This window comes from Gymnoscopelus braueri (genome assembly GCF_963280865.1).
Source record: "Gymnoscopelus braueri genome assembly, chromosome: 16".
NCBI classification, from domain to species: domain Eukaryota; kingdom Metazoa; phylum Chordata; class Actinopteri; order Myctophiformes; family Myctophidae; genus Gymnoscopelus; species Gymnoscopelus braueri.
Window position 1 is genome coordinate 47902263 of NC_137616.1, and position 12265 is coordinate 47914527.

Here is a 12265-nt window from a genome sequence, read left to right on the forward strand (position 1 = left end):
TTCATGGATCACTGTGTGTGTGTGTGTGTGTGTGTGTGTGTGTGTGTGTGTGTCAGGGAGAAAGTAAAACAAAAGCCAGAACACAATAAAAGTATCTTAACAGTCCTGCTTTCAATAAACCAAAAAAAGCATGAGCGCGTGCGCTTGTGTGTGTGTGTGTGTGTGTGTGTGTGTGTGTGTGACTGTGTGTGTGACTGTGTGTGTGTGGTCGCAGCCATATATGTTTGTGCACAAGCCTGGCTTGTGGCTCCCTCTAGTGTTGCTTCTACAGAATTGCTGGGTGGGTGGTAAAAACGAACGCGCCTTCTTCAATCTACCTGGTTCTCCATTCACCCTGATGTGAATGGATTTTTTCATTGATGTCTCTATGAGAGTTGCTTTAACATCTTAATTTCCACTATGGAATGAATAAAATAACTACCAACCTGAACCAATGGTATTCTGAAGAACAATATACAGCATAATAATTTAGTCTACTGGCAAAACACATGGGGTGAAGCTTTTCAGTTATTACACCAGTGGTGGAAAGTAACTAATTACATTTACTCAAGTCAGTACTTGTGTAAATGTAGGTATTTTGAGGTATTTTTTTAGGTATTTTTTTACTTTGCTGGAGTATTTCCAATTTTCAGTACTTTTACTTCTACTCCACTACATCTCAGAGAGGCAAATATTGTACTTTTACTCCACTACAATTATTTGAAAACTTTAGTTACTTTTCAGATATAAATTATTATGTTCTAAAACATACATTAACCACTTCAGCCCTATTTTATACATAGGCTATTTGAAAATAGACGGATCTACAAGCTCACAACGTGTCGCATCGCAACGCGTTGTGAGCTTGTAGATCTGCTATTTTCAAACATTTTAGTACTTTTACTTTTGGTACTTTAAGTACATTTTGATGCCAATACTTTTGTACTTTTACTCAAGTTAATTTTGAATTCCGGACTTTTACTTGTAACAGAGTATTTCTAAAATGCAGTATTGATACTTTTACTTCAGTAAGAAATTTGAGTACTTTTTCCACCACTGTATAACACTGACGGCATGTTCAGGTTTCAGTACTCTGGGTTTATGGGTTAAGTTGGCTCTCCCTCCCTCTCTATTGTTCTAGACTCTCTTGACTGTGATACATCTCATTCAACCAATTAAATAATAATAATAATACATACGATTTATATAGCGCTTTTCTAGGTACTCAAAGTCGAAACAGAAACAAATAAAATAAAAACAACATTATTAGGAAAAAGTAGTTAAAAAGGTTAAATACTATAAAAGAAAGGTAAACAAAGGTTGGTTGGGATTTATGTAGGGAATGCAAGTCTGGCCACAGAGAAAGACCTGTCACCCCAGGTTGGTTTCTTTGTTCTGGGGACGTCCAGGAGGTTGGCATCACGTGACCTGAGGGAGCGGGAGGGGGCGTGGCGTTGGAGGAGTTCAGAGAGGTAGCGGGGAGCCTGGTTGTTGAGGGCCTTGTAGGTGGTGATTAGTATTTTATAATCTATTCTGTGCTTGACTGGGAGCCAGTGGAGGTTCACAGAGGACTGGTGTGATGTGGTCCCTGGATCGGGTTCTGGTGAGCAGGCAGGGGGCAGAGTTTTGTACAAACTGTAGTTTCTTGAGAACCTCGGTGGTGACACCGTATAGAAGGATGTTGCAGTAGTGGAGTCTGGATGTGATGAAGGCATGGATGAGTGTCTCAGCAGCAGTGTGTGATAGGCTGGGACGAAGGCGGACAACGTTGCGAAGATGGAAGAAGGCAGTTTTAGGGATTTGTTTGAAATGGGACTAAACATGTTTGGGGCATACGTTATATGTGTATCAGATTAATGGCAAATTTGTGTTTGTGTGTGTGTACTTTGCAACAGGTCTGTGGTGGTGTGTCAAAGCTCCGCCCCCTGCCAGATTCATCTGAGACGATTAGATTGACCTTCAGATCAAACACAACTTCCAGTGAGGAGGTCAGACTGTCTTTCCACATCAGCTACAGGAGGGAATACTGACCCAGACCACTGGAACCTGCTGCTGACTCTGTCAACTGAATGGACTTTAACAACAACCACGATTCACAGTGAAAGTAAACTTCAGGGAACATTCTAGAGGAGGAAGTGCTACTACGAGTGACTGACTTCCTGTATTAAGCAGAGTGTTTGTTGCTTCATTCAGAGACTAAATGGCTTCCACGTCGTCTCTTCCAGAAGAGGATTTTTCCTGTCCTGTGTGTCGTGACATCTTTAAAGATCCTGTTATACTGTCATGTAGCCACAGCTTCTGTAAAGCCTGTCTGCAGAAATGGTGGAGACAGAAGACAATAAAGCAATGTCCAGTTTGTAAGGAAATACATTCAACAGATCATCTACCCCGTAACCTGGCTCTGAAGAACCTGTGTGAGGCCTTCATACAGGAGAGACAGAGAGCTTCAAAACGTAAGAGAACGTGGTCAGGGTCTGAGGATCTCTGCAGTCTGCATGCTGAGAAACTCAAACTGTTCTGTCTGGAATGTCAACAGCCAGTGTGTGTTGTGTGTCGAGATTCTAAAAAACACACCAACCACCGTTCCAGACCCATCGATGAAGCTGCTCTGGATCACAAGGAGGAAGTGCAGAAATTACTGAAGCCTTTACAGGAGAAACTGGAGGTCTTTAATAGAGTTAAAAAGAAAAGTGACCGAACAGTGAAACACTTTAAGGTCCAGGTCCAGCACACAGAGAGGCAGATTAAGGAACAGTTTAAAAAGCTTCATCAGTTTCTACAAGAGGAAGAGGAGGCCAGCATCACTGCACTGAGGGTGGAAGAACAGCAGAAGAGTGAGATGATGAAGGAGAAGCTTGAGGGTCTGAACAGAGAGATATCCACCCTTTCCAACAACATCAGAGCCATAGAGGAGGAGCTGAGAGCTGAACACATCTCATTCCTGCAGAACTACAAGACCACAATGGAAAGAGTCCAGTTCACACTGCAGGACCCACAGCCAGTCTCTGGACCTCTGATAGACGTGACCAAACACCTGGGCAACCTGACCTTCAGAGTCTGGAACAAGATGAAGGACATTGTCTCCTACACTCCTGTCATTCTGGACCCCAACACTGCCCATCCAGTGTTCACCCTCTCTGATGATCTGACCAGTGTGACAAATGGAGAAAGACAGAAGCTTCCTGACAACCCAGAGAGGTTTGACCACTATGGCTATGTCCTTGGTTCTGAGGGCTTTAACTCAGGGACTCACAGCTGGGATGTTGAGGTTGGAGACAATGCAGAATGGGTAGTGGGTGTGTTAGCAGAGTCTTACCAGAGGAAGGGAGACAGAAGGGGTCAACAATGGAGAATACATTTACGGAAAGGTAAATACAGAGCATACGCCCCACCAGGGTCATACATTGGTCTCTCATTGAAGCAGAAACCTCAGAGGATCAGAGTCCAGCTGGACTGGAAAGAAGGAAAGCTGTCATTCTCTGATCCTGATACTAACACACACATACACACCTTCACACACACTTTCACTGACACACTCTTTCCATGCATTAGCGCTGGTGATGATACTGTTACTCTGAAGATGTTACCTGGGAAGATCAGTGTAACTGTGGAACAATGCAGTTAGACATGATGATGATAAGAAATGTAAAGCCTAAGGAGGATATTACTCAGTTTTATAGAATCTGTATATATTATGATTGTGTTGTGGTCAATGACAGTCACATTGACAAGTGTTTCCTAAAGCATTGGTTCTCAAACATGTTCATGTCAAGGACCCCCAAATTGATATGCAATTGGCCACGGACCCCCATCTTAAAATATTTTGTGCCAGGGACCCCTGTCCCCTAGAAGAGAAGATTTATGTTAAAGAAAATCAACGATTTTCGATACTCATTAGTTCCTCATCCACTTTTTATTTTATTTTATATCATAATCATTATTTTCTCATCCACTTGTTTTTGTATTTTACATAATAATCATTAGTTCCTCATCCACTTGTTTTTGTATTTTATATCATAATCATTAGTTCCTCATCCACTTGTTTTTGTATTTTATATCATAATCATTAGTTCCTCAGCCATTTGTATTTTACATCACATTAAAACTGTGTTGATAAATAAGACTTGTATAAATGATTAGCTGACTCCTGAAGCGCCCACCACCACTTACAGTATAAACTGTGAGGAGCCTATTGTGAGCGTGAACTGGAGGATGGGGGGCCCGTGCTGGATAGCCTGCATCAGGGCCCGCTGTTACTACGTTACACCACTGATCCTGACTGTTCCTGTGTCTAATGATCAGGTTGTGATTCTCTGCCTGATCCCTGATTACATTAGTCTAAACTGTTTTCTGATCCTTGACTGTAATCTGGATTAAACCTTGATGTGAACTTTGAATTCTTGCCTGATGGTTTCTGTGTTATACTGTCTGAGTCACTGAACGTTACATAAAGAGTTAATATTTGTAACTAATATGTTGACTATCCAATTTATAGATGTTTTATTGTAAAATATATGAGTCAAACTAATTAACTTGATGTTATCCCTCCTCTATAATGACTGATGTCAGTAATATCACATTAATTGTATGAAACTAGTCTTTTTCATTCAGTGATTATGCAGGTTATTTAACTTTGATAAATAGCATGCATTTTGGTACTTCTATATCAATTCATAATTCCAGTATATTCTCTATTCAGTTATGACTTATTCTTATTTAGTTACTTTGCAGATATAAATTATTATATTCTAAAACATGCATTAACCACTTTAGCCCTATTTTATACATAGGCTATTTGAAAATAGCTGATCTACAAGCTCACAAATCGTCACATCACGGCGCGTTGTGAGCTTGTAGATCTGATATTTTCAAACATGTTAGTGCTTTTACTTTTGGTACTTTACGTTTTGATACCAATACTTTTGTACAATTGTACATTTTGAATTCCGGACTTTTACTTGTAACAGAGTATTTCTACATTGCAGTATTGATACTTTTACTCACGTAAAACATGTGAAAACATGCTCACCACCCCAAAAATATGTCCGGGTTCAGGGTTGACTGCAGGTGTGCAAGAGACTTGTAGAGGCTAATCTAATTACGCAACGCAAATTACGCAAAATGATGATGATGGAAATTATCAGGCATAGTAGCTACCTACGATGGTCCTATATGACACAATTCCACAAAACCTGTTGCCAGGTGTAACAGCTAATGGGGATCCTAAATAAACTCAAACTCAGGATCCAGACAGCATGATGCTGCAGTGAGGATGGTCATGTGCACACTCTGTGAAACATCAAGTAACATAGCTGCAGTTGCATGTTAAAGCCACACGGTGGCAACCAAACACCACTCTAATCTATACAGTAACAGTTAGAAGACCTGCTGAATGTTGCTTACTTAGCAGTTGACATGTTTGTCAAAATGACAGCTCATTTAATTTAGCTCATTTTCATCATCTGTGGAGACTACTGTTGAAATGTGAACGAGTGTGAATGTCACTGTGTGTTTTACTGTTGAAATAGAGTTTTTAATGGCCGGGGATTGAACCCCAACCTCCCAGTTGCAAGGCGGACACTCTAACCACAAGGCACCTTTTTTTGATTGATTGAATACTTTATTAGAATTGTGCAGAAAAAAAAGACACATGAAAGTACAGTTCAATACAAGGTCACCTAATGGGATTTAAAACCCAAGAACATCTTTGGCTTGTTTCCATTGGGGTCCTTTGTACTCAATTCATAGAAACATTAAATGACAGAATGCAGAACATCATAAAAACTGTTTAAAAACATGTAAACAGTAAAACAATACAATACAAAACTATTATTCATTTAAAGGGATATTTCACTTTCAAATAAAATAAACATTTTTAAAAAATATTGCCTATTTTTTTTATTAAACATGTTTTTTATTGATGTCTCTATGAGAGCTGCTGTAACATCTTAATTTCCCCTATGGAATGAATAAAATAACTACCAACCTGAACCAATGGTATTCTGAAAAACAATATACAGTATAATCATTTAGTCTACTGGCAAAACACATGGAGTGAAGCTTTTCAGTTATAACACCAGTGGTGGAAAGTAACTAATTACATTTACTCAAGTACTGTACTTAAGTACAATTTTGAGGTATTTTTTACTTTGCTGGAGTATTTCCAATTTCAGTACTTTTACTTCTACTCCACTACACCTCAGAGGCAAATATTGTACTTTTACTCCACTACAATTATTTGAAAACTTTAGTTACTAGTTACTTTTCAGATATAAATTATTATATTTTAAAACATACATTAACCACTTCAGCCCTATTTTATACATAGGAAAATAGCCGATCTACAAGCTCACAACGTGTCGCATCAGAACGTGTTGTGAGCTTGTAGATCTGCTATTTTATTTTTTTAAGATAAAATAAAAACAACTTTATTAGGAAAAAGTAGTTAAAAATGTTAAATACTATAAAAGAAAGGTAAACAAAGGTTGGTTGGGATTTATGTAGGGAATGCAAGTCTGGCCACAGCCTGTCACCCCAGGTTTGTTTCTTTGTTCTGGGGATGTCCAGGAGGTTGGCATCACATGACCTGAGGGAGTGGGAGGGAGCGTGGTGTTGGAGGAGTTCAGAGAGGTAGCGGGGAGCCTGGTTGTTGAGGGCCTTGTAGGTGGTGATTAGTATTTTATAATCTATTCTGTGCTTGACTGGGAGCCAGTGGAGGTTCACAGAGGACTGGTGTGATGTGGTCCCTGGATCGGGTTCTGGTGAGCAGGCGGGGGGCAGAGCTTTGTACAAACTGTAGTTTCTTGAGAACCTCGGTGGTGACACCGTATAGAAGGATATTGCAGTAGTGGAGTCTGGATGTGATGAAGGCATGGATGAGTGTCTCAGCAGCAGTGTGTGACAGGCTGGGACGAAGGCGGACAACGTTGCGAAGGTGGAAGAAGGCAGTTTTAGGGATTTGTTTGAAATGGGACTAAACATGTTTGGGGCATACGTTATATGTGTATCAGATTAATGGAACATTTGTGTTTGTGTGTGTGTACTTTGCAACAGGTCTGTGGTGGTGTGTCAAAGCTCCGCCCCCTGCCAGACTCATCTGAGACGATAAAATTGACCTTCAGATCAAACACAACTTCCAGTGAGGGAATACTGACCCAGACCACTGGAACCTGCTGCTGACTCTGTCAGCTGAATGGACTTTAACAACAACCACGATTCACAGTGAAAGTAAACTTCAGGGAACATTCTAGAGGAGGAAGTGTTACTACGACTGACTGACTTCCTGTATTAAGCAGAGTGTTTGTTGCTTCACTCAGAGACTAAATGGCTTCCACGTCGTCTCTTCCAGAAGAGGATTTTTCCTGTCCTGTGTGTCGTGACATCTTTAAAGATCCTGTTATACTGTCATGTAGCCACAGCTTCTGTAAAGCTTGTCTGCAGGAATGGTGGAGACAGAAGACAATAAAGGAATGTCCAGTTTGTAAGGAAATACATTCAACAGATCATCTACCCCGTAACCTGGCTCTGAAGAACCTGTGTGAGGCCTTCATACAGGAGAGACAGAGAGCTTCAAAGCGTAAGAGAACTTCATCAGGGTCTGAGGATCTCTGCAGTCTGCATGCTAAGAAACTCGAACTGTTCTGTTATGAATGTCAACAGCCAGTGTGTCTTGTGTGTCGAGATTCTAAAAAACACACCAACCACAGTTTCAGACCCATCGATGAAGCTGCTCTGGATCACAAGGAGGAAGTCCAGAAATTACTGAAGCCTTTACAGGAGAAACTGGAGGTCTTTAATAGAGTTAAAAAGAAAAGTGACCGAACAGCAAAACACATTAAGGTCCAGGTCCAGTACACAGAGAGGCAGATTAAGAAACAGTTTAAAAAGCTTCATCGGTTTCTACAAGAGGAAGAGGAGGCCAGCATCACTGCACTGAGGGATGAAGAGCAGGAGAAGAGTCAGATGATAAAGGACAAGATGGAGGGTCTGAACAGAGACATATCCACCCTTTCAAACAACATCGGAGCCATAGAGGAGGAGCTGAGAGCTGAACACATCTCATTCCTGCAGAACTACAAGACCACAATGGAAAGAGTCCAGTTCACAATGCAGGACCCACAGCCGGTCTCTGGACCTCTGATGGACGTGACCAAACACCTGGGCAACCTGACCTTCAGAGTCTGGAACAAGATGAAGGACATTGTCTCCTACAATCCTGTCATTCTGGACCCCAACACTGCCCATCCATCATACACCCTGTCTGATGATCTGACCAGTGTGAGAAATGGAGAATGGCAGCTGCTTCCTGACAACCCAGAGAGGTTTGACCACTATGGCCCTGTCCTGGGTTCTGAGGGCTTTAACTCAGGGACTCACAGCTGGGATGTTGAGGTTGGAGACAATGCAGACTGGGCACTGGGTGTTTTAGCAGAGTCTTACCAGAGGAAGGGAGAACGGGATCAACACTGGTCAATAGCGTTAGATGAAGGTGAATACACAGCAGAGTCCTCATCAGGGTCAGACACTGATCTCTCATTGAAGCAGAATCCTCAGAGGATCAGAGTCCAGCTGGACTGGAATGAAGGAAAGCTGTCATTCTCTGATCCTGATACTAACACACACATACACACCTTCACACACACTTTCACTGACACACTCTTTCCATACATTAGCACTATTGATGATACTGTCCCTCTGAAGATGTTACCTGGGAAGATCAGTGTAACTGTGGAACAATGCAGTTAGACATGATTATGATGATGATGATGATGATGATGATCATTTAGAGTCTTTAAGGGGGAATATTACTCAGTTATATAGAATCTATATGCTTGTGTTATGGTCAATGACAGTCACAAGTGTTTCCTAAAGCAGTGGTTCTCAAACCTATTCATGTCAAGGACCCCCGCGGACCCCCATCTTAAAAAATGTTGTGCCATGGACCCGGTTCCATAGAAGAGAAGATTTATGCCATTTTGTGCCAGGAATTTGTGTTTAAAAAAAAGCAAAATGATTTGTATTTTATATCATAATCATTACTTTCTCATCCACTTGTTGTATTTTACATAATAATAATTAGTTCATCCACATGTTTTTGTATTTTATATCATAATCATTAGTTCCTCATCCACTTGTTTTTTACATCACATTAAAACTGTGTTGATAAATAAGACTTGTTTAAATGATTATCTGACTCCTGAAGCGCCCACCACCACTTACAGTATAAACTGTGAGGAGCCTATTGTGAGCGTGAACTGGAGGATGGGGGGCCCGTCCTGAATAGCCTGCATCAGGGCCCGCTGTTACTACGTTACACCACTGATCCTGACTGTTCCTGTGTGAACCTGTGTCTAATGATCAGCTTGTGATTCTCTGCCTGATCCCTGATTACATTAGTGTTCACTGTTTGATCTCCTGCTTCTGATCCTTGACTGTAATCTGGATTAAACCTTGATGTGAACTTTGAATTCCTGCCTGATGGTTTCTGTGTTATACTGTCTGAGTCACTGAACGTTACATAAAGAGTTAATATTTGTAACTAATATGTTGACTATCCAATTTATAGATGTTTTATTGTAAAATATATGAGTCAAACTAATTCACTTGATGTTATCCCTCCTCTATAATGACTGATGTCAGTAATATCACATTAATTGTATGAAACTACTCTTTTTCATTCAGTGATTATGCAGGTTATTTAACTTTGATAAATAGCATGCATTTTGGTACTTCTATATCAATTCATAATTCCGGTATATTCTCTATTCAGTTTTGACTTATTCTTATTTAGTTACTTTGCAGATATAAATTATTATATTCTAAAACATGCATTAACCACTTTAGCCCTATTTTATACCTATAGGCTATTTGAAAATAGCCGATCTACAAACTCACAAATCGTCACATCGTGGCGCGTTGTGAGCTTGTAGATCTGATATTTTCAAACATGTTAGTGCTTTTACTTTTGGTACTTTAAGTAAGTTTTGATACCAATACTTTTGTACTTTTGTACATTTTGAATTCCGGACTTTTACCTGTAACAGAGTATTTCTACATTGCAGTATTGATACTTTTACTCAAGTAAAACATGTGAAAACATGCTCACCACCCAAAAAATATGTCCGGGTTCAGGGTTGACTGCAGGTGTGCAAGAGACTCGTAGAGGCTAATCTAATTACGCAACGCAAATGACGCAAAATGATGATGATGGAAATTATTCTATCAGGCATAGTAGCTACCGACGATGGTCCTATATGACACAATTCCACAAAACCTTTGCTGCTGCACTTTTCACTCTTGGCACTCCATGAACATGACATTTTTTTATACAATTTTTTTTCTGTTGCCAGGTGTAACAGCTAATGGGGATCCTAAATAAACTCAAACTCAGGATCCAGACAGAATGATGCTGCAGTGAGGATGGTCATGTGCACACTGTGAAACATCAAGTAACATAGCTGCAGTTGCATGTTAAAGCCACACGGTGGCAACCAAACACCACTCTAATCTATTACAGTAACAGTTAGAAGACCTGCTGAATGTTGCAGTAACTTAGCAGTTGACATGTTTGTCAACATGACGGCTCATTTAATTTAGCTCATATTCATCATCTGTGGAGACTACTGTTGAAATGTGAATGAGTGTGAATGTCACTGTGTGTTTTACTGTTGAAATAGAGTTTTTAATGGCCGGGGATTGAACCCCAACCTCCCAGTTGCAAGGCGGACACTCTAACCACAAGGCACCTTTTTTTGATTGATTGAATACTTTATTAGAATTGTGCAGAAAAAAAGACACATGAAACCCAAGAACATCTTTGGCTTGTTTCCATTGGGGTCCTTTGTACTCAATTCATAGAAACATTAAATGACAGAATGCAGAACATCATAAAAACTGTTTAAAAACATGAAAAACAAAAAAATATGTACAGTAAAACAATACAATACAAAACTATTATTCATTTAAGTACACCCAACATAGGACAAGGATGGTACAATTATCTTTGAGACACAAAACAACACTCAACACTGCCCATACCCTTCCTCCCTCATGGGTCTTTAGTTTAGTCCCTGTTCACTTCACCAGATAGACATTACAAAATATATTCTAAAATATATATATTTTTTAGTTAAATCAGCAAAATCCAAAAAATATTTTTATTTTAATCCTTTTTCCTCTCCTCGTGCGCAAATAAAAGACAGAGTAGGCCTACAGCAACTTACAATTGGCCTGGTCTACAAGATACACTATACCACATTTCGGTGAATTGAGTACAAAGGACCCCAATGGAAACAAGCCGTAGGCTATGCAGCTTCATGTGTTTAAAATCCTCTTAGCAGGTCTTGTATTGAACTGTACTTTCCTGTGCTGTTATCTTTTTGCAAACTGCTATTCAAGTATTCAATCAATCAATAAAATCCTATTAGCTGTTTTTCTTTTCGTACAGTAATAATAATAGTACTACTAATAATAATAATAATGCATTTTATTTATAAAGTATACAGTCACAATAAAGTCACTTAGATTAGATGGGAGACTATCTGTTTCTGATCTGATGTGTAATAGGACTGCATTCCTAATTAAAGTCTGACTATAGAAAAATCTGAAGTCCAGTTTCACTCTCATTCTTTTACAGTCTCTATATCATAGAGTTAAAAATAATAGAGAGGGCACCGGATATCGCCTCCCATCCACTTGCATTGAGTTGCTCATAGATATATATAAAGGCTAGATGACTCACCCGCGCTGCTGGCCAATGGAGTACGACGTTGCCACATGGCGGCCATCTTGAAACAGTCATTCATAACATTATGTCTATGGTGCATATACTTTAAAATAACCATAGCGTGCTCAATTTTCATCCGATTTTCAAACGGTTTGGTGTGTTGTAAACACCAAAGATGTAGTTATGATACTGCATACTTAAAATTATAAATATAAAAAAACATGATTATGATTATAAGTATGCAGTATCATAACTACATCTTTGGTGTTTACAAGACACCAAACCGTTTGAAAATCGGATGAAAATTGAGCACGCTATGGTTATTTTAAAGTATATGCACCATAGACATAATGTTATGAATGACTGTTTCAAGATGGCCGCGGTTGAGCTACGCTTCGCTTGCGCCGCCCCCTTGAGCCATCTAGCCTTTATATATATCTATGGAGTTGCTCACCCAGCGCATGGGCCCAATTGAACCCTTCTTCCGGGTTGGAAACGTATTGGAAAATGTGATGGGCGCGGCCTATTTGGGTCCTCAGTGACGTCACTGGAGCACCATGG

At 39.9% G+C, this 12265-nt stretch overlaps 1 protein-coding gene across 1 annotated transcript; it reads left to right on the top strand.

Annotated features, from left to right (window-relative positions):
- Positions 1 to 2179: 2179 nt before the first annotated feature.
- LOC308103042 (uncharacterized protein) lies at positions 2180 to 8735 on the top strand (the record flags this gene model as incomplete). Its single annotated transcript, XM_080452892.1, has 2 exons — positions 2180 to 3547; positions 7333 to 8735. 2 exons carry the CDS (start codon positions 2180 to 2182, stop codon positions 8722 to 8724), a joined length of 2760 nt encoding a protein of 919 aa, XP_080309018.1. The 3' UTR covers positions 8725 to 8735.
- Between the last annotated feature and the right edge of the window lie 3530 nt (positions 8736 to 12265).